Raw genomic sequence first — 22,080 nt, 5'->3', positions numbered from 1 at the left:
TAAGGAAGCTTTATCTATAGAGGTGACATCACATGCCACATTTAAATAATGAAATATACCTATAAAAGTTATGAATGTAAAAATAAAATTTAATCATCAAATAAAAATGCATAGTATTATTTTTGAGGGCACATAATTCTAACAATAATAAAGGAGATACTTGTCCCATCAAGATTCTACTTATTTCTTTTGATGGAATGAGTGGATGCATAGGTCAAGTGCACTATTTTGTCTTTTTTCACGCGCTCTCACGTGAGTGAGTGGGCCTTGCAACCATATTCATTTAATCCAAATATTGTAATAATTTTTATTGTATCAATTTTTTTTTTTTTTTTTTAAATTGTAATTTAGTAAAAGGCATAAGTAGGGATGTGCATAGGTTGGCCCAACCCAATGCAATCCAACTCACATGGAATGGGTCGGTCGGGTTGGGTTTAGATGTTTCATGATCGAGATCAATACACTTAAATAATAGCACATTGTAAAAACCCTAAAATTAAAGGTTTCTCCTTAATGGACTACATGGTTCCAACTTGGGCTTGTCTAAAGCCCAAATTCCAAAAATATGGGCTCAATGAGGACATTTGATGGGCTTATACATATAGTAGAGGCTCAAATCTAATAACCAAACAAAGCAAAAAAACAAAAAAAAAAACAAAACAAAACAAAGCAAAACCGAAAGAGAAGAAGAAATGGCAGAGACGGCGTCGAGTGGTGAAGAAGCTTCGGCTTCAGCACCAGCACCAGCACCAGTATCAGTATCAGCATCAGCATCAGCATCAGATTCTTCAGAGCAGCAGCAAAAGAAAGAAGCTTTATCTTCATCTGAATCATCGTCATCTTCTTCAACATCAATAGCATCAATGGCAGAGGATCTGCAACGCACTGTGATCGAATCCACTCGTTCTCTCCAACACAACTCTTCCACTCATCTCCGTACCTTACAGGTCGCTTCCCGCTTTACCCATATTTTACTTTCACAATTCACTCTCTTTAAGCCAAGCAATTTGAAAAAACAAATATGGGTCATCAATGGTGTTACAGGACTTTGTACCACATGCTTTATCTCAGTACAGAAGCTATGAAGATGCTTTCGTCTCCAAAATTAAAGGTAAACTCAACTCTCTAAACTATAATCGGTATTTGGGTCGTTTTTATTAATGGGTTTTATTTTATTTGGGCCATCTGATCTAACTAAACTAAGACTAACAACACTTGATGAATGATGATGATGATTTCAGATGAGGTAATGCGTGTGAGGGAACATCCAGCTGAGGCTGCTGGGATTGCCTTAACCTCTGCTTTCATTCTTCTTCCAGGTAGCTACTACCTATTATCAGCTATTTACTATTACTTTCATTCATTCATCTTTATTATACTCTATTCAAACAAACATAATAAGGCTAGGGAGGGATGTTGAATTATTAGTGGGGTTGATAATTCCACTTATATAATTAAAACTGATGTTTGGGCTTTCAAAACTAGAGAAATTATACAAGCTACTGCCAGATTCTACCGAACACTTTTCCTGCCTAATTTACACTCTTTAATGGGGTCTCTTTTTTTGAAAAGTGGTACAATTGTATAAATTGAGAAAAACGAGTCACCCAAGTATATAGGAAATATACTGGGGTAAACAATGAGGTACAAAAGTTACATAAATCTAATATATCAACAATAGAAAATAAAGAAAGGTTCTCCATGGCTGACAAGTGACAATCAATCCAATAAGGTCTTTTTTAAAATCCTCATTCTTGTAATTTTATGCTAAACGGATTCTAGTGCTTTCATTTAGACTAAAACGCGGTTATATCTTTTGGCACTTTTCCCTTGTCCTGTCCCCGTTATATTTATACTTTGTGGAGTTAGAGATTTAAGCTAAAATGTAATCAGCTGTATTGTTAGTTTGTTGATTATTGGATTGTTGAACCTCCTATGTATGTGCATGTAAGTGCATTATTCAGGTGATGTCTGGTTCCTTGCATGTCTTCTTGAATAACGAACTCATGATCAGTCTAGATAACTCTTTTATTTTTTAAAGGGTAGACAAGACTACTGTTGCCTTGTAAATCTTATCTAAATCGATCCTTAAGAGTTTTGTCTTGTTTGCAGGTCCGAGAAGGTTCTTGTTTCGTCATACATTCGGTCGACTACAAAGTGAGGAGGTATCTTTCTGTTAAATTTGAATAGATGCTTCCTTTGCCTATGAATATTATAGATAACTGTTTCTGTATCTCCCCACATTATCTGCAATTGCAACTTGGTTTAGTACTCAGAAACCTGGTCCTAGGCTTCGTGTATTTCAATATTAAGGATTGTATTCTTCTAAACTTTTGATACATTTTCCTTTCTTTGGATTCTTTCCCCCTGTTTTCTTTATCCCTTGCTGTAATAATATTAATAATATCTTGGGGTTTGCAGCAATAACTTGGTATACCTACTATACCACCATTAACTAAAATATGTCTATGGTTAACTAATTGGTGGGCTACGAATACATATGTAGGCACAGTTTGTTAAAGCAGAGAAGAATGTAAAGGATTTTAATATTTCAGTTGATCTAATGAAGAAGGAGAGCAAAAAATTGCTTGAAAGGGCAGAACTCGCTGAAAAGGATATGAAATACGGCCATACTGAGCTCAGGTAGAAGTGATTTAAGTACCCTTAAATAAGTACACGGCTATTTTTGTTTCTATTGCATCTGATGACACCAAGTAATATGTGTAGGAATGCTGGAAGTCAAATTCAACGCCTTGCGAAATCAGTCTACAAGGTTGAAACTCAAGCTGCAGGTATGCATTCTTGACTTTCTTGTTTCCTTTCCCCCTCCATTTTGTTTTATGGTTAATGAGGTGGTAGGACCATCATCAGGCATTCTTCTTTAGCTTGGCTGTAATTTGTGCTGTGTTCTGGTCTGTAGCCTATTCAAGGTTTGCTTTTGATAAATTTACACCAATGGGCTCTAGCTCAAATGACACTGAATCTTCTCCCATTAGTGATGCAAACAGTTAATAGTTAAAGGAAAAGTAAGATTAAATATCAAAAGATTCGAGAATTGTGGTCTAGTTTTGATGTGGGGTTTTCTTGGCACCTTTAACAGACTACTTTAGTTTTTATTTAGTCTTACTATTAAGTTTCTTTATGTTAGAAAGTTTCTTGATCAGATTTAATTTAGTTTACTAGAATAAGGACAAATTGGTAAATTCCAGAATTTCTAGACTGGGCTGTCCTTGGCTTTACCAAAAGTCCATGAATCTTATTTTATGCTATAAGTTCTTTTTCTATTTAATTTAGAAATTCTTAATTAAGCTTCTCTATTATTGGGAGTACTTGTCTTTCAAGGGAAAAGTTATTTAGGATTCCTAACCTCTCTAGGAGTAACAATGAAAATAGCCTATAAAAAAGTCTTTATGTATTCAATAAAAGGAAGAAATAGTGAGATTGATTTTTATAAAAATCCAACACCTTATTTAAGTTTTGAGGGTGTGATTGCCTTGTCCTATCTAAACTCATTTTTCACTCTATTCACTGTTTTTAACAAATAGTCATGAAGCACATTCAAGATCCAATCTTTTTATAACCTAAATCTACCTAAACCCTTAAACATCTAATAATCAAGAATCCTTCAAGATCTCATCAAGAAATCTAATTTAGCGTTGAATTCCTAAAGATCCTACATCAAAATTGGTATTGTAATCCAATGAGGCTTCTGTCTTGCGCCAATAAGAATGGGTGAAGGCCTCTGAAGGGTGAGGGTGCATGTGTGACTTACCTATTAAAAAACCTTTCTGGTTTCACCATATCATGTTCTTAGTTACTGGAAAGAGGGATTTATATATGGTTGGAAAGTGGAAAATACAGAATAACTTTCCATGAGTAAGACAGAAGAGGTTCTTTTTTCTTACTGTGACCTTGTAAGTTTCCACTTTTAGATGTTTAAAAATCTTGGAAAGAAAAGATAATAATAAAAACCTAAAAATTCTGTTCAAGTACGTTGCTGTTTGATAGTGATTTTTATTTATCGTGTCTTCAGCTAGGTAGCGAGTGAGATGGTGCAAAAGGAGAGCAAAGTGGTTCATCACCATTTTTTAACATGTTCCTCTTTTCCTCTCTCTCTAGGTGATTTTGCTGGTCCTTTTCTGTTTCTTTAGAGAGAAGGGGGGGGGGGGGTCTTGATGTTGGGAATATTTGGTGTGTAATGTTCACTTGTTTTATATCTAATGCACTAGCTGAAGGTGCTGATGTAGGATGGCTTATAATGTTCACTTGTGTTATATTTAATGCACTAGCTGAAGGTGCTGATGTAGGATGGCTTATTATTTGGAGTTCAGGTTTTGCTGTGCTCAATATAGGTTGGCTAATAGTGCCTTTAGATTTTGGGATTTGTCCATTACAAGGTTAAGGATTAAAAAGTTCTCTAATTGGAATAATTTCAAAAGTCAAATTGGAGGTGCAGGAATTTTCAGGCAGCTGCAAATTAGGATGCTCTATGAGGGGTTACTGGCCAGAGAGGATAATGGCAGGAAAAGTTTAAGAAAGAAATATAAGGGGTTTGTGCTTTTAATGGTGTAACAAAATGGCTATGGCTTGGGGTTCAAAAAAAGTATGGAAGCAAGTCTTGGTGGCTGTGGTGAGAACTGTGAACAGCAGTCCAAGATCAACACCGAAAGCTTAGGAGCTTTTGGGTTTTCAAGTGATGGAATGTCGAGTTAGGATTTTATGGATGAGTAAAAATCCTTACTAGCTAATGTGTCTCCAACATTCATTTATTATGTTGAAGTCTAGCAAATCACATTCATTGCCACATTAGTTTGTAAACATTTTGTACCAAAATGTGTAGTAACTTTTGCGTTTTCTTTTATGGATTGATTGGTGTTGTTATTAATGGCACTGTTTTGGTCTGGTTGTGTCTCATAACTAAAGTAAATAAGAGAGAAAGAAAGAAAGAAATAAGTGAACTCATGATTGGACCCATGGGCCATAACTATAGCTGATGGTAAAGCTTATTAAAATTAAAGATGATGCTTGAAACTTAAGAAAGTGTGAGGTTCCAAAGCAGTGGCTGCCTAAGTCCAAGAAACATGAAGTATTCAAATTAGGCCTCCCCTTAAAGTAAAACCTAATAGAAAACTTCTTTTGTCTTTAATCTTTTTATTCCTTGAGCTCCTTGTATCCTACGTGGTGTACTAATTTATTATTACATTTTGTTTTAGATTTGATGGATGGGCTGCGAGAAATCCCCAGTAGGGAAGCTTTGAAACTTCGAGCAGAGGCAAGTCAAACATTCTCCTCATATATGCTGTCATTTTTCTTCTAATGCTTTTGCACATTTATATTACATCATGATTAGTTGTCATAATGAAATTGTTGCCCCCTTCAAAACCAGGTTGCTACTATGACAGCACATCTGAAGCGGCAGAGGACTGCAATAAACAAACGGATAATGAAGATTTCTGATTTGGGGGTTCCTGTGTGATTAATAAGAAGAATATCTTGATGAACCCTGCCTCCCGCTCCTTTTTTTTTTTTTTTTTCCTCTCTTCTTCATTCAACCCCTGTAATGCAAAAGGAAAGGAGATGTGTAATAAGGGAGGATGTTGGGGCTTTCATTTTCTGACATTCGTAGTTCTGATAGTTAAAATCAATTTTGGTTTCAGTTGGCTTAGTTTGTATACTTTTTGGTTACTTTATATTGTTGAACACAAACACTAGCAGATAATTCTGCTTGATAATTTGTCACTACCCCTCACCCTCTCCCAGTATAATCATTTCAGTTGGCAGGCATCAACTGAATACTTCTTTGAGATTATAATGGCTGCCAACTTCTGATCTGTGTCAAGGAATAGTGCAAGTCACAAAACTTTGAAATCCCGAAAGGGAAGATGACGACTTTAAGATTCATGGGAAATGGAGTCGGATACATTAATTTGTCTGAGGGGGTGATTGGTTTACACGTGCTTAATACGACAGAACCCTTCCCATCTTCAGTAGTAGTAGTAGTACAAAAACACTGAGAAACAGGAGAAATTATTATGTGTACTTGTGCATTGTCCTTCCATCACATAAAAGGTGGTTCTATCTATGGTTCCTGTACATGAGATTTCCTTTTTTTTTTTTTTTTTTTTTTTTGTAAGAGGGAGGTGTTGTGCGTGAGTGCGTAATAGTTTCTTATAATTAGAATCTTAAATTCTTAATGCCATCCACATCCACTCTAGTTGGAGCTCTTTGAATGGAGCAGATCAAGTCATTCATTCATCAAATTTGTCTATTTCATTCATCAAATGCGTGAGACAAGAGACTGCACTTGTAGGATTAGTCGATTGCTTGGGATAGTTTAGGAAATAGCCGAGGAAACTAAGAATAAAAAAGAATCTGGACTGAATTTTGTAGAGAAGCTGCTTAAAAAGGCTTTTGTCCTGGGTTTGAAGTTTAACACCTGCATGGCTTCCCCAAGAAACCCAATCCACATTAACAAAGACTCGACAATCCGGCCCTACGCAAATGCAGGTTCATACTTCATACACAATCCACATCGGTGCATTTATGAGCTGCATTTGGCTGACCCAAATTAAGGCCAGGGGAGCCACAAGCCTTTGCTATTTGATGAGCTCCTTAAATACGTTATATTATCTACATTACGATCTCATTCTCTACGTACCAAATCTCAATAGCTAAATAATTTTGACAATGGCAAAACAAGCACATATATATAAAATGGGCAAATCTGATCAATGAATGACTTGATCTGCGCTCCCATTTGGACGGGCTCACGTTTCAACTATGCATGTTTTGGTCGTTCATTAATAAGAAACACCGGAGAAGTGTACAACATGGCTCATCACGAGTCTATGCATGGTCTCCTTAGGGACCGGTACTGGCATGCAAGGAAAAAAGGGGAACAACCACCAGTGTCACACTTCGGAGTAGCTAAAGTAGTTTGACTTGCTAGTTGCTACTACACTTGTGTTTAAAAATAATAAAAAAACAAAAAACTTTAACCTATTGGAAGTTTATATCAATGTACATGACTCGGAATCTTATGACACATATCATGATAAGATGAACGGCCAATGACCCAGTGAATCTATCATTTACCACTTCTAGGTGGTTGTCAAGTAACTGCCTTCATTGGAATGATACTTTTGTGATCAAATTAAGCTTCCTATGAGCTTTTAGCCAAAACCCAAAATAACTATTTTCTAATCTGTGTAAAGAGCTCGGTAGGTTTTCCGGTCCTCCATCCACTGAAAGCAGAAAAACCACTTCCTTGTTCGCTGTTGAAAGCCCCAAATCCACCACCAGCTGCGGGAGCACCGGCAAATCCACCACCAGCTAGAGGAGCACCGGAAAATCCGCCACCAGCTGCAGGAGCACCAGCAAATCCACCACCAGCTGAGGGAGCACCAGCAAACCCACCACCAGAAAATCCCCCAGACCCGCCAGCTGAAGCTACACTTGCAAATCCAGCAACCCCTGAAGCCACACCAGCAAACCCACCGGTAGATGATATACCAGCAAAGCCCCCACCAGTAGCAGCACTTGAAAACCCACCAGGGGAACTAGTGCCAGTGAAGCCACCACCACCAAAACCACTGGGAGATCCAAAACCTGTACCTGGTAGACTGGTACCAATCTGTCTTGGCTGTCCAAAAGACCCAAGAACGGATCCCAGTGCTTGCTGTCCTGATCCAATCTGTGCTGGCTGGCCAAACCCAGTTTGAGTTGGAGCTTGAGCTGTTGTTCCAGTACTGAAACCACCAGAGAATGCACTCGAATTTGTTGGTTGAGATGGTTGTGAAGACTGGGGAGACTGGAAGCTAGAAGATGCAGGACGAAACAGCTGTCCACTAGGAACCGTCATGTCAAATGCTGAGCTCATTGGACTTGATGCTGCATTACCAAATGTACCACCAAATAGATTTGATTTTGGAGCAGTTGCAGTAGGGGTTGAGCCAATACCAAATGCACCAAGGCTTCCCAAACTAAGTTCTGCTGTGTTCCTTGTCTCAGGAGCCTCCTCCTCCATCTCATCCTCTTCTGCTTCTGCAACATCCAAACTTTCATTCTTTTCTCCAGTTGCGCTCCCAGAAGTTGGGAGTGGTGTTGGGAATAGAACACGTGCAGTAGATGGCTGTGCTGGTTGAGCATTCAATGTCACATTAGGTGCAGGGTTTGCCAAGTTACTGAAACTGGGCTGGCTTCCAGATGTCAGACTGGTTGAAATTTCAATTGTAGGGTCAGTTGTTACTGAAGGTTCAAGCTTAGATTCAATTTCACCTTTGGGAGGCTCAGACTGCAGAGATGATACTTGTTTACTAGCATCCTTATCTGTTTTCAAACTAGATTTGGCCATAGGACGTAGAAGCTCTGTCTTAGGAGACTCGGATATTGGAGTAGATAAGGGCACCGATGTTTTAGGAGCCTGCAAGGAAGAGGAACCAGAGGAAGAGGTAATTAAAGAAGGGGAAGCTGATGATGAGGATGTTGGCACTGTTAGGTTAGCATCTGCAATTGCATTAGAAGTGGTGAAAGGTCTGCTCAGGGGCATTGGAGATAAAAAGGTTGGAGTAGCTGATGAGGATTGAGGAGCTGTCATTGACTTGATCATTGGAGATGATGGAGCTGAAAGTACCAAAGATGTAGAAGAAACTAGCACATTTTCACCAGGCTCACTTTTACTCACAGGAACGTTAAACTGAAATTTTCCACTCAGGGTGGGCACTGCAGAAACATCAAATGTGGAAGAGAATGGAATGTCATTATTTTCTCCAGATTCAAAAAGTGAACCTTTTGTAGTTGAAGCCTTATCCTTAGTAGTTCCAATTGTGGAAGTAAGCGTAGTTTCTTGACTACTTGATGGTGCTGGAAGCTCATTCTCCTGTGTGAATTGAATTGTGTTCTTAGAGGTTCGTTTTGTAGATGTATCCTGAATGCCTGCAGAATACACAATTCAAATAGAAGAGCAATGATCAGCCACTGTTTCTTATTAAGCTTCTAAATGTAAGTCAGAAGAACTTTGTGGTTCTCACTTTGTTTGGCTCACCTTTGTCTTGAGATGAATAGGTTGAAGGGCTTGTGTGAACCAGTGGGCGCTCAGTTGCTGAAACATCCAGCATGTGAGGGTTAAAATGCTGCTGATCCACTCGAAAGGATGACCCATCCATGCTTGCATTGTGGTGTTCTTGCAAAGGAATCCTTTTAACAGTTGTTTTTGAAGGTTCAAACTTAGCCCAACTCTGAATGCGGGTTATCAGAAAAAAAAATGTCAGTTTGATTGTTCAGCACCAATTGGTGAGAAGCAAAAAATTTCTTACACATAACTGCTTGGGAAGCAAAAAATTAACTTGAACTTTACCCAACTTTGGAAAATTAAGAGAAATGAGAGGGTTGATATATCTACCATCATGTTATATGGTTGATGTATGAATTTTGAAGTCTTTGCTTGACAAGTAAAGAATAAGTTTACTAAATCACTATCAGATCCCATAGAAATTAACGAAATCATATATAAACTGAAGATTACACTCTCCCAAAGGTCTTCTCAACTAATTAAAAGAACTTGATGCGTACTCATATGGGTCAAGTGATACACTTGTGTAATCAATAGCATTTAAATCTAGTTACTTGTTTTACTTTTCCTGTAATTTTTTTAATAGTTCTACCCTGTTCTATTGTCCAATACAAATTCAAAGCACTAGCTATATCCAAAATTTATACAAATACAAGTATGCATGTACGCACAAACACAATGAGTAAATAAAATTTCAACCAAAAAAGTCCAAAACAAACACATGAAAGTTATCCAAGAAAACTCAAATAGGTATTTGTTTACGTGCAAGTGAAGAATACCCTACCCCATGTGAACATCTATTTTCTTGACCTTCAAAGAGGGACGAGTAATAAGCAGGATCAGAGATAGAGCCTCCCAAAATGTAATCAGAATTTGAGGGTTGTCTAACTACAGCAGGAGTTGCAGGACTCAGAAAACTATTTCTTAAATCATAATCTGCTTCTCTATAACCTGTAGTGTCTACATAAGAAACCCCCAGCCTGTAAATCTGAATCCATAACAATGAGGACGACAACCTTACAGTAAACCCAATGATTTGCATTGCCAGAGCGAGTTTTAATGAAAAGATAACGAATATCCCATAATCCTCAGAAGAAATGTTCCTGCATACACATAAAATTGAGAGATCAGTATAGCCATTACCATCACTTAATCAAAATGTAACAAACACTCACAGTCACACACACATAATGGTACATTTAAACACAGACTACAAGGATTAAAAAAATTATTTTGCAACTAGGTTTTGTGCCAACATGTGAAGATGTAGACAGTAGAAACAACCACGTGCTGCTGCATGAGTGAGTGCTTACACAATGAAATCAAATATTAATTTTTTGAGGGGCCACAGCTATGTCAAAGATTGCTTAATGTAAGAGACACAACCTAGAAGACTTGTCCAAACAAATGCAAAATTTTGTAAATAGAGTATGAATAAACTGACTATCTTTTGAAAGCATTGGCATATATGACGGGTTAATAGAGCAATTTGATGATGATGACGACGAAAATGATGTTTCTCCATAGATATAATAATAAATAATAGGGTAAAACTAAAGAAAATTGTCTTAGGTGCTATACCTTATCTCCCAGTTAAATTGAAATATCTACATGGTTGAATTTAATTGTTTTTTGAGAAGCTAAAACTACTTTAGTTATATTGGCCAATACAAAAATGTGGTTGAATTCAATTAGTGAATCTAAGGTACAACAACATCTAAGAAATTGTATCTAAGTCCCTAAATAATTAAGGGTTACGTTAACGGGTGCCCTTGTGTATCCATTAAGGTATTATTTTATAATGGAGTCGAGCCACTTTCTTTCTAAACTCTTTTTTTTTTTTGCTTTTTGCTATTTCCCAATGTAAGTATGACCCTTTTGAAGCCCCTTCTTGCACATGAGCACCAGTTAACAAAAAGCGAAAAATTAAAGTTGAAGCTCAACAAAGACTAAGCTAACCTACTCTAATTTTGTGCCAAGTACTATTAATTATTAATTTTCCCCCCTTCTTTTTAAAGAAACCAAACTTGAAATTGCAAAGATTGAATGCGTATAATAAATACTATTTTTGATAGAAATTATTGGTGTTTTACTACTGTTTATGAAATAATTAATGATTTACTACCATTTTGAAACTTGAGTTTCACAAGCTCAAAATTGCCGTATAGTCATCAAGTTACACAGCAAACTCAGTTATTTTGTATGGAACTCGAGTTATGCAGCAAACTTGAGTTTCAAAACAGCAGTAGATCGCTAATTATTTCGCAAACCATGGTAGAACGCTAATAATTTGGGCTATTTGACCATTTTCACCAAAGATTACAAGAGTGAACAATATGTATATAAACAGGAATGAAAAATGTAATGAAAACGGGTAATATAAAAAAAAAGGAGAGACCAAATATCGTGAGTGAATAGGATGAACCAAGAAACATCCAGAGGGAGAGCACAGAAGAGAAGAACAGCATAGGTACGCGAAAGTTTCTGATTGCGACTCTCTATGGCCACCAATGCGAACAACGCTATCCCCAGATTAATCAGCAAAACCCCGTTGTACAATGCTCCCAGAGATCCAATCAACGTGCACCCTATCTGTGTTTTTTTTTTACATGATCAAAAATCAAAATATCCAATTAATCAACAAAAGAAACCGTAAATTAAAAAAAAAGAAAAAAAGTGTTTGGATACCGAGAAAATGAAACCTGAATGTAGATGAGGATGACGGCGAAGGATTGAAGCCTGTCGTAATCGCGTAGGAAAGTCATCATATGCAAACAGAGTGTTTGAGAAAAAACCCAATCGAAAAGTGTTGGTTTTGGCGGGAGGTGCAAGAACAAGAACAAGAACAAGAAGAAATACCAAGCCGAATTAGCAATATATATATATATATATATATGCCTCTGCTTTTTTCTTTTTCTTTTTTTGTTGGGGGGGTGGGTGTTGATTTTTAACTGAAAGTTGAATTAGAAAGATTTAGAGGATAGGCAAAGTTTTGTCAACAGAACTCTTCCACTCGTCTCCACACTTTACAGGTCACTTCACCGACTTACTTTCCTTTTTTTTGTGTGGTTGCTGCAAATGGCAGAGAGGATACCGACTTACTTTCCTCTTTACCCATTTTTCACTTTCACAAGTCACTCTCTTTATATTTGTACTTCATGATGAAGTTAGAGACTTTAAGCTAGAATGTAATCAGCTGAATTGTTAGTTTGTTGATTGTTGGATTGTTGAACCTCCTATGTACATGTGTGTAAGTACATTATTCAGGTGATGTCTGGTTCCTTGCATGTCTTTTTAAATAATGAACTCCTGATCAGTCTAGAGTCTAGACAACTTTTTTTTTTTTTAAGGATAGATAACTTTTATCATGTACTTTTAAATTAGTTGCATATACTACTGTTGCCTCGTAAATTTGGTCTAAAGGTGTATTTGGATACTGTTTATTTTGCTGAAACTGAAAACTTATTGTTGAAAGTAATGTAGATAAATGTAAAAGTTAGTTGAAATAGTACAATGAGGCCCATAAATAGTACAAAAAGTGCAGTGAGGCTCATAAATAGTAAAAAAAAAAAGTTGAATAATAAAATAATTTTAATTTTCCATTACAATCCAAACGCACACTAAATCGATCCTTAAGGTATCCTTCAATTAAATTCAAATATATGCTTCCTTCGCCTATGAATACTATAGATAACTGTTTCAGTATCTCCCCACATAATCAGCAATTGCAACTTATGTTGATGTTGGGAATATGTGGTGTATAATGTTCACTTGTTTTATATCTAATGCACTAGCTGAAGGTGCTGATGTAGGATGGCTTATAATGTTCACTTGTTTTATATTTAATGCACTAGTTTAAGCAGCTGATGTAGGATGGCTTATTATATGGAGTTCAGTTTTTGCTGTGCTCAATATAGGTTGGCTAATAGTGGCTTTAGATTTTCGGATTTGTCCATTACAAGGTTAAGGATTAAAAAGTTCTCGAATTGGGATAATTTCAAAAGTCAAATTGGAGTGTGTAGGAATTTTTAGGCAGTGCAAATTAGGATGCTTTATGTAGGGTTACTGGCTAGAGAGGAAAATGGCGGGAAAAGGTTAAGAAAGAAATATAAGGGGTTTGTGCTTTTAATGGTGTAACAAAACGACTATGGCTTAGGGTTCAAAAAAAGTATGGAAGTAATTCCAGGTGGCTATGGTGAGAACTGTGAACAACATTCCAAGATCAACACTAAAAGCTTTGGAGCTTTTGGGTTTTCAAGTGGTGGAACGTTGAGTTAGGTTTTGCTAATGGGATTTTGTGGATGAGGGATGCGGAATACTACAAATTCTATTACATAACTCTTACAAACTAATGTGTCTCCAATCACACAAAATCTATATATTACTAAAAGCTGAAGCGTAGCGTAGCGTTTAATGCTACTGCTCTCACATTGCGCTACATCAACTACCACGTCATTTTTTTTTCTTTTCTTTTTTAAAATATAATTTGTCCTACAATTTTAAAATGGTTTTTACAATTTTCAGGCCTATAAATGCAGCCCACTACTTATTTATTTACTTTCACTATCACTCTATAATAAATCTAGCCCACTACTTATTTATTTACTTCCACTATCACTTTATAATAAATCTGTATATTTAATCCAGTCCACCTCTTATTTATTTAGTTCCACTATCAAGCCCAACCCAAATCCTTTTCAGTTCAGTTTTAGGATTTTGTGTGAGTCTTTTCAGCTTAAAAGAAGGGGGGGGGGGGGAACTTTGAAGCCTTTCAAGCTTTAGGGTTTTTTTTACCAACCAATTTTCTTATAATTGTTTTTAACATTTATTTTTTTAATATTTACACTTCTCCAACTTTTTTCTCTCCCTTACCATTTCATCTCCCCACTACTTCTTTAATCTTTCTCCCTCCCTTATCTTTTCATCTCCCCACTACCCTCTACATTAATATCATTCTTCCTCTTTTCCTTCATCTTCCTTTATTTTTGTCTCTTCTTATTTACATCCTCTTACTATAAATTTGTCACTATCTCTTCTATTCTATGCATAGTTTTCCCTCACAAAAAAAGGGTTCCCTCTCTCTCTCTCTCTCTAAATTTTTTGGTGGATTTTTTTTTTTTTTTTTTTTTTTTTTTTTTTTGCATTTCTACTTTAAGTTGAAATTTTTTTTTTATATTCTTTTAAACTCTATTTTGGGTTAATGCGATTTAGTTTTGTTTTTTAAATAGTGATTTAGTTTTGTTTTTTAAATTGTTGTTGTTGTTGTTTTTTTTTTTTTTTTTTATTATATTTTATTATATTTTATTTATTCTCTTTGATTGTTAAATGTTATCCTATTGCTTTCTAAAGAATTAAATATAGCATATAAAAATATAATATTATTCTATTATATAGCATGATTTGGATAATTTGGTATTTATTTTATTACATAGCATAATTTTTTATAGTGCTCAATTTAGATGTTAAACTATGAGACTTTATTAATTTTTGTTTATTTTCTAATCCTTTGTGGTGGACAAAGTACTATTAATAGTTGTATTAGAAGTACTCTATAATGCCATTTATTTAAAGAAAAGTAAAGGTTAGCCAAATGAAAATAATCGGATAGGTGACAAATTTTAACTTTTGCAATTTTATTTTTATTATTATTGTTTTATAACAATGCATGTATAGAAATTTAATTCTTAGATTTTGCTAATAATTGTTTATTTGATAATATGTTTTGGGTGGCCGAAATTATAATTTCTGCAAAGAAAATAACCTTAATAGATTATCAAAAACAAAATTTTATCCTAATATTGGTTCAATTAACCATTTTTAAGTTTTATTAATTTTTTTTTAGTTTACATTTTTTTTGTGTTTTGGATTGTTCCTATATTACATTTATGATTGTTCCTATAATAAATAAAAATATAATTACGAAATACATTACTCATTATTAGATTAGTTTAAATTGTTAAATTTTTTTTAATAAAACCACCATAAAAATAATTATCACGCGCAACGCGCGGGTTCGCGGCTAGTATAAAATAAAATAAACTGAAACTCTAATATTAATTTATTATGTTGAAGTCTACCAATCACATTCATTGCCACGTTAGTTTGTAAACATTTTGTAGCAAAATATGTAGTAACTTTTGCATTTTCTTTTAAGGATTGATTGGTGTTGTTAATGGCACTGTTTTGGTCTAGTTGTGTCTCATAACTAAAGAAAATAAAAGAGAAAGAAAGAAAGCAATAAGTGAGCTCATGATAGGACCCATGGGCCATAACTATAGCTAATAGTAAAACTTCTTAAAATTAAAGATGATGTGGAAGGTTCCAAAGCTGTGGCTGCCTATTTCCAAGAAACATGGAATATTCAAATTAGGGCCCACCCTCAAGTTAACCTAATAGAAAACTTCGTCTTTAATCTTTTTATTTCTTGAGCTCCTTGTATCCTGCACAGTGTACTTATTTTGTTATTACATTTTGTTTTAGATTTGATGGATGGGCTGCGAGAAATTCCTAATAGGGAGGCTTTGAAACTTCGAGCAGAGGCAAGTTAAACATTGTCCTCATATATGCTATCATTTTTCTCCTAATGCTTTTGCACATTTAAATTACATCATGATTAGTTGTCATAATGAACCCCCTTTCAAAACCAGGTTGCTTCATGACAGCACATCTAAAGTGGTAGAGGACTGCGCTAAACAAATGGATAATGAAGACTTCTGATTTGGGGGTTCCTTTATGATTAATAAGATATCTTGATGACCCCCCCCCTTCCTTTTTCCCCCCTTCTTCATTCAACCCCTATAATGCAAAAGGAAAGGAGATGTGCAATAAAGGAGGATGTTGGGACTTTCATTTTCTGACCTTCATAATTTTGCAAGTAAAATCGATTTTGGTTTCAGTTGGCTTAGTTTGTTATAGTTTTTGGTTAATTTATATTGTTAAGCACAAACACTAGCTGATAATTTTGCTTGATAATTTGTTACTATCCCTCTTCCTCTCCTAGTATAATCATTCATATGATGTTGATTCAAGCCAGAGTATGCAGTTGGCAGGCATCAACTGAATACTTCTTTGAGATTATAATGGCTGCTGACTTGTGATCCGTGTCAAGGAACAGTGCAATTCGCAAAACTTTGAAATCTTAAAAGGGAAGATGATGTTAAGACTCATGGGAAATGGAGTCAAATTCATTAATTTGTCTAAGGGGGTGATTGGTTTGCATGTGCTTAATACGACAGAACCCTTCCCACCTCTTTTTTTTTTTGATAAATAAGAAAGATGTATATTCAAAAACTTTTATATGCAGAGAACCGCAAAGCAAATCAAAAAGTACAAAAAAAGAGAGAAGATGATGCAGGACGACCTAGGCTTCCCACCTAGATTAGTCCTGATCATCACCAAACAAATACTATGCAATCTCTACAAATAATCTCAATAATAATAATAATAATAATAATAGTCTTTCCCACAAAAGAAATCATCTAGAGCTTTATATGCAGTTTCTAGGAATTACAAAGATAAGGTTAAACTCTCCTAAACAATTTCAAATACTAATCTAATTAATAATCCTAAACAATTTCAAATACTAATCCAATAATCCTAAACAAAGGATAATGATGAACAACTAATCCTAACCAAACTTAAATACCAATCCAAACTAAACAAATAACTACATTGCAATTTGAAATTATCCACTGAAAATCTAAAATGAAAAATTGAAATAACTTTTGGTTATGCTCCTGCATTAGAAGAGCAAAAACATAAAAGAAGAACTAATTACAAAGAAAGATAGAGCTAAGGAACAAAGGGAGAGAATCACAAGATGTGAGTCCTCAAGCCCTAAACCAATTAAAAAGGGAATCAGAAAAGAGAGCAAGCAGCTAGTCATCAGATCTATTTAAATCCTCAAAAGTACGCCGATTGCGTTCCCTCTAAATACACTGCATCAAACACAACAGAACTAAATTCCAAATGTTAGATGAGTGCTTCCCCAACCAATTCCACCAACCAATAAGAAAATCTGCCATCGAACATGGGGGAACCCACAAAATCCCAAAAAGTTCTAAAGACAAAACTTCACAACTGATGAGCCTTTCCACAGTATAACAACAAATGATCCATTGTCTCCTCATAACAACAAATAATGCACCAGTCAACGAAATCGAAACCTCTAACCCACAAGTTATCGCCCGTGAGAATCCAATCCCATGTGGCTATCCAAACAAAGAAAGAGACATGCCGGGGTGCCTTAACCTTCCAAATACATTTCCATGGAAAAACAGCTGAAGAAGAACCACGTAACTTATGATAAAATGAACGGATATTAAAATCTCCATTCTTCATCAACTTCCATCTCATACGATCACCATTAATCGCTGAAGGTAAATTGGATGCCAAGAATTGAAAGAAATCATCCATCACATCTGCCTCCCAATCATTAGGACCCCGAATGAAATGAACATCCCAAGTTCTCCTATCCCCCGCTCATTGGCATAACAAAGATGAGTCTATAGAAGCCGCTCTGTTAGTAGCAATATTGTACAAGATGGGAAAAGCCAAATGGAGAGAAAGATCCCTACACCATCGATATGTCCAAAATTTCACACTATTCCCTACTCCAACCTTAAACTAGGTGTTTTTGCTAAAAACTTTCCAACCAATCCATCCAGATACTTCTCTACAAACCTCACCCATGAACACCCCCTCCCAGCTTGGAGGTCAACCCCCCCCCCCCCCCCTCAAATTCTTCCCCAAATTTCAAAGCTACCACTCTCCTCCAAAATTGAGTCGCCTTGACCCCAAAACGCCAAAGCCACTTTCCTAGTTGGGCTTTATTGAAAGTGGTTAGTTTCCTAATTCCTAAACCGCCATTGGCAATAGGCATACATACCTTATCCTATCCCAACAAATGAGTCTTGGAATCACCCCACAAAAAATCCCTTTGCAGCTTCTCAATTTTGTTAGCCACATGTGCATTGTCAATTGCTTAATGCTTGGGATAGTTTAGGAAATACTATTGGATTGAATTTTGTAGAGAAGCTGCTTAAAAGAGGAAAATGGGCTTTTGCTCTTATTTTGTAAAAAATCTAGCACAATGTCCTTGTTTTGAAACTATTAACACCGTGTCCATGTTTTAAAACTCGATTTAAAAAAAAATCAAGTAACAGGTGGAACTCGACATTAGCAATGTTGAATTTTATACATATTTTGCCACTTAATTTCTTTAAAAAAAATTTAAGTGAAACTCGACTTTTCTAAAGTCGTGTTTCAATTAAAAATTTACACATAACTTGATTTTGAGGATATCGAGTTTTATACCGAACTTGATTTTGTTAAAATCAAATTTTAAAAACAAGGACACGGTATTTAATAGTTTTAAAACAGGAACATTATACTAGATTTTTTACAAAATAAAGGTGAAAGGCAATTTTCCCCCGGCTTAAAAAGCTTTTGTCCTGGGTTTGAAGTTTAGCACCTGCATGGCTCCCCCACGAAACCCACCCCACATTAACAAATACTCTCGAAACTCCCGACTCTGTGCAAGCGTAGGTTCATGCTTCATACGCATTCCACATCGGGGCAAATATGAGCTGCATTTGGTGAACTGAAGTTAGGGCCAGGGGGCCCTCAAGCCTTTGCTATTTGATGAGCACCTTAAATACGTTATATATCAGCTACTATTACGGTTTCATTCTCTACGTACCAAATCCAATTAACTAAATAACTGTTACAAACTGACAATGGCAAAACAATTATATATATATATATATATAGACAACTTTGATGAATAAATGACTTGATCTGTTCCCATTCAGACGGGCTCACGTTTCAACTATGCATGTTTTGGTCGTTCATCAATAAGAAACACTAGAGAAGTGTACACTGAACTGAACTTACTACTGATCCTACCAAACAACATGGCTCATCACCAGACTTTGCATGGTCTCCTTTGTTACAGGTACTGTCATGCAAGGAAAAAAGGGGAACAACCACCAAACACACTTCGGAGCAGCTAAATTAGTTTGACTTGCCACTTGCTACTACACTTGTGTTTAAAAATGATAAAAAAACAAAAAACTTAAACCTATTGGAAGTTTATATAAATGTACATGACTCGGAATCTTATGACACATATCATGATAAGATGAACAGCCAATGACCCAATGAATCTATCATTTGCCACTTTTAGGTGGTTGTCAAGTAACTGCCTTCATTGGAATGAGACTTTTGTGATCAAATTAAACTTCCTATGAGTTTTTAGCCATAACCCAATAAAACTATTTTCTAATCTGTGTGAAGAGCTAGGTCGGTTTTCCAGTTCCTCCTGTGCATCCACTGAAAGCAGAAAAGCCACTTCCTTGTTGGCTGTTGAAAGCCCCAAATCCACCACCAGCTGAGGGAGCACCGGCAAATCCACCACCAGCTGCGGGAGCACCGGAAAATCCACCATCAGCTGTGGGAGCAGCGGCAAATCCACCACCAGAAAATCCCCCAGACCCACCAGCTGAAGCTACACTTGCAAATCCAGCAACCCCTGCAGCCACACCGGCAAACCCACCACCGGTAGATGATATACCAGCAAAGCCACAACGAGTTTCAGCACTTGAAAACCCACCAGGGGAACTAGTGCCAGTGAAGCCACCACCACCAAAACCACTGGGAGATCCAAAACCTGTACCTGATAGACCGGTATCAATCTGTCTTGATTGTCCAAAAGACCCAAGACCGAATCCCAGTGCTTGCTGTCCTGATCCAATCTGTGCTGGATGGCCAAACCCAGTTTGAGTTGGAGCTTGAGCTGTTGTTCCAGTACTGAAACCACCAGAGAATGCACTCGAATTTGTTGGTTGAGATGGTTGTGAAGACTGGGGAGACTGGAAGCTAAAAGATACAGGAAGAAACAGCTGTCCACTAGGAACCGTCATGTCAAATGCTGAGCTCATCGGACTTGATGCTGCATTACCAAATGTACCACCAAATGGATTTGATTTTGGAGCAGTTGCAGTAGGGGTTGAGCCAATACCAAATGCACCAAGGCTGCCCAAACTAAGTTCTGTTGTGTTACTTGTCTCAGGAGCCTCCTCCTCCATCTCATCCTCTTCTGTTTCTGCAACATCCAAACTTTCATTCTTTTCTCCAGTTGTGCTTCCAGAAGTTGGGAGCGATGTCGGGAATAGAACACGTGCAGTAGATGGCTGTGCTGGTAGAGCATTCAATGTCACATTAGGTGCAGGGTTTGCCATGTTACTGAAACTGGGCTGGCTTCCAGGTGTCAGACTGGTTGAAATTTCAATTGTAGGGTCAGTTGTTACTGAAGGTTCAAGCTTAGAGTCAATTTCACCTTTGGGAGGCTCAGACTGCAGAGATGATACTTGTTTACTAGCATCCTTATCTGTTTTCAAACTAGATTTGGCCATAGGAGGTTGAAACTCTGTCTTAGGAGACTCGGATATTGGAGTAGATAAGGGCACCGATGTTTTAGGAGCCTGCAAGGAAGAGGAACCAGAGGAAAAGGTAATTAAAGAAGGGGAAGCTGATGATGAGGATGTTGGCACTGTTAGGTTAGCATCTGCACTTGCATTAGAAGTGGTGAAAGGTCTGCTTAGGGGCATTGAAGATAGAAAGGTTGGAGTAGCTGATGAGGATTGAGGAACTGTCATTGACTTGATCATTGGAGATGATGGAGCTGAAAGTACTAAAGATGTAGAAGAAACTAGCACATTTTCACCAGGCTCACTTTTGCCTGCAGGAAATTGAAATTTTCCACTCGGGGTGGACACTGCAGAAACACCAAATGTGGAAGAGAACGGAGAGTCATAATTTTCTCCAGATTCAAAAAGTGAACTTTTTGTAGTTGAAGCCTTATCCTTAATATTTCCAATTGTGGAAGCAAGCGTCGTTTCTTTACTACTTGAATTAAACATTTCACTGGATTTCTTCAGCAATGACACTGTTTGTGTGGGGAACATTGTGGATATCGATGGCTTTTGATGTTGGTTAGTTTCAGACTGCACCATAGACTTGGCCTCATTTAATGGAACTGAACCAGGATTGTAAGTTATTTCGCAGAAGGAATGTCCTATGGTGATATTGCGAGTTTCCCTCGGGCAATCTTTTCCTATTACAGGTGAAAATTCAGACGCTGACAGAAATGACAATGCTGAAACATTGTCTGTTTGCAATGTAGGAAACTTTAGCCCCACAGATTGTGATGGTGCTGGAAGCTCATTTGCCTGTGTGAATTGAATTGGGTTCTTAGAGGATTGTTTTGTAGATGTATCCTGAATGCCTGCAGAATACACAATTCAAATTGAAGAGCAATGATCAGCCACTGTTTCTTATTAAGCTTCTAACTGTAAGTCAAAAAAACTTTGTGGTTTTCACTTAGTTTGGCTCACCTTTGTCTTGAGACGAATAGGTTGAAGGGGTTATGCGAACCAGTGGGCGCTCAGCTGCTGAAACGTTAAGCATGTGAGGGTTAAAATGCTGCTTATTTACTGGAAAGGATGACCCATTCATGCTTGCCTTGCGGTGTTCTTGCAAAAGAATCCGTTTAACAGTTGTTTTTGAAGGTTCAAACTTAGCCCAACTCTGCATGCAGGTTATCGGAAAAAACTTGTCAGTTTGATTGTTCAGCACTAATTGGTGAGAGGCAAAGATTTTCTTACACGTAACTGCTTGGGAAACTTGCTAAAATTAACTTGAACTTTACCCAAGTTCGGAAAATTAAGAGAAATGAGAGTAAATTGAGTTATCTATTCAAGAGATTCTCACCTTCAGTCTACATATCCCTTAGTGCATGCATGTAAATACATCTACTTTGATAGATAGAAAACGATACAAGAAGTATAACATCGTTAAGTTTTTTAAAGCTTTTCACCTGAATAGAGATGTTTCTATTATTCTTCTTTGCAGGATATCACCAAATACAAGCAGAATAATCTAAACAAACTCTATATATAACTAGTGACAAAACGATTTGCAAGTCCATCACATCAATAACAACAGCAGAT

General features: G+C 36.7%; 2 protein-coding genes and 1 long non-coding RNA gene across 4 annotated transcripts; 2 read left to right on the top strand and 1 right to left on the bottom strand.

Moving 5' to 3' along the window:
- Positions 1–634: 634 nt before the first annotated feature.
- LOC126719153 (RGS1-HXK1-interacting protein 1) lies at positions 635–5,804 on the top strand. Its single transcript, XM_050421740.1, has 8 exons — positions 635–947; positions 1,045–1,111; positions 1,242–1,319; positions 2,113–2,165; positions 2,507–2,643; positions 2,728–2,792; positions 5,214–5,272; positions 5,387–5,804. The coding sequence occupies exons 1-8, from the start codon at positions 693–695 to the stop codon at positions 5,474–5,476; spliced, it is 804 nt and encodes a 267-aa protein (XP_050277697.1). The 5' UTR covers positions 635–692; the 3' UTR covers positions 5,477–5,804.
- A 1,183-nt stretch (positions 5,805–6,987) lies between these two features.
- LOC126719124 (nuclear pore complex protein NUP214-like) lies at positions 6,988–21,664 on the bottom strand. Of its 2 annotated transcripts, XM_050421713.1 has the most exons (5): positions 11,773–11,975; positions 11,469–11,662; positions 9,855–10,173; positions 9,044–9,236; positions 6,988–8,934 (listed from the first exon to the last, which is right to left on the bottom strand). In XM_050421713.1, the coding sequence occupies exons 1-5, from the start codon at positions 11,836–11,838 to the stop codon at positions 7,193–7,195; spliced, it is 2,514 nt and encodes an 837-aa protein (XP_050277670.1). In that variant the 5' UTR covers positions 11,839–11,975; the 3' UTR covers positions 6,988–7,192. The 2 variants fall into 2 exon arrangements, with proteins under 2 accessions (XP_050277670.1, XP_050277677.1); XM_050421720.1 differs by lacking the exons at positions 9,044–9,236; positions 9,855–10,173; positions 11,469–11,662; positions 11,773–11,975 and adding exons at positions 20,409–21,356; positions 21,466–21,664 and having other exon boundaries at positions 6,988–8,277.
- LOC126719162 (uncharacterized) lies at positions 8,414–21,952 on the top strand. Its single transcript, XR_007653186.1, has 2 exons — positions 8,414–8,561; positions 20,693–21,952. It is a non-coding gene; the product is annotated as an uncharacterized LOC126719162 (long non-coding RNA).
- Positions 21,953–22,080: the final 128 nt, after the last annotated feature.

This window comes from Quercus robur, chromosome 1, assembly GCF_932294415.1.
Source record: "Quercus robur chromosome 1, dhQueRobu3.1, whole genome shotgun sequence".
Classification (NCBI taxonomy): domain Eukaryota; kingdom Viridiplantae; phylum Streptophyta; class Magnoliopsida; order Fagales; family Fagaceae; genus Quercus; species Quercus robur.
This window is presented reverse-complemented; position numbering and strand designations above follow the sequence as displayed.

Coding starts and splice junctions, on each gene's coding strand:
- LOC126719153 (XM_050421740.1), top strand. CDS start 693: ATGGCAGAGACGGCGTCGAGTGGTGAAGAAGCTTCGGCTTCAGCACCA. Junction 948..1,044: donor CTCATCTCCGTACCTTACAG/GTCGCTTCCCGC, acceptor ATGGTGTTACAG/GACTTTGTACCACATGCTTT. Junction 2,644..2,727: donor TACGGCCATACTGAGCTCAG/GTAGAAGTGATT, acceptor TAATATGTGTAG/GAATGCTGGAAGTCAAATTC.
- LOC126719124 (XM_050421713.1), bottom strand. CDS start 11,838: ATGATGACTTTCCTACGCGATTACGACAGGCTTCAATCCTTCGCCGTC. Junction 11,663..11,772: donor TCATCCTCATCTACATTCAG/GTTTCATTTTCT, acceptor AAAAAAACACAG/ATAGGGTGCACGTTGATTGG. Junction 8,935..9,043: donor CTATTCATCTCAAGACAAAG/GTGAGCCAAACA, acceptor TGTATTCTGCAG/GCATTCAGGATACATCTACA.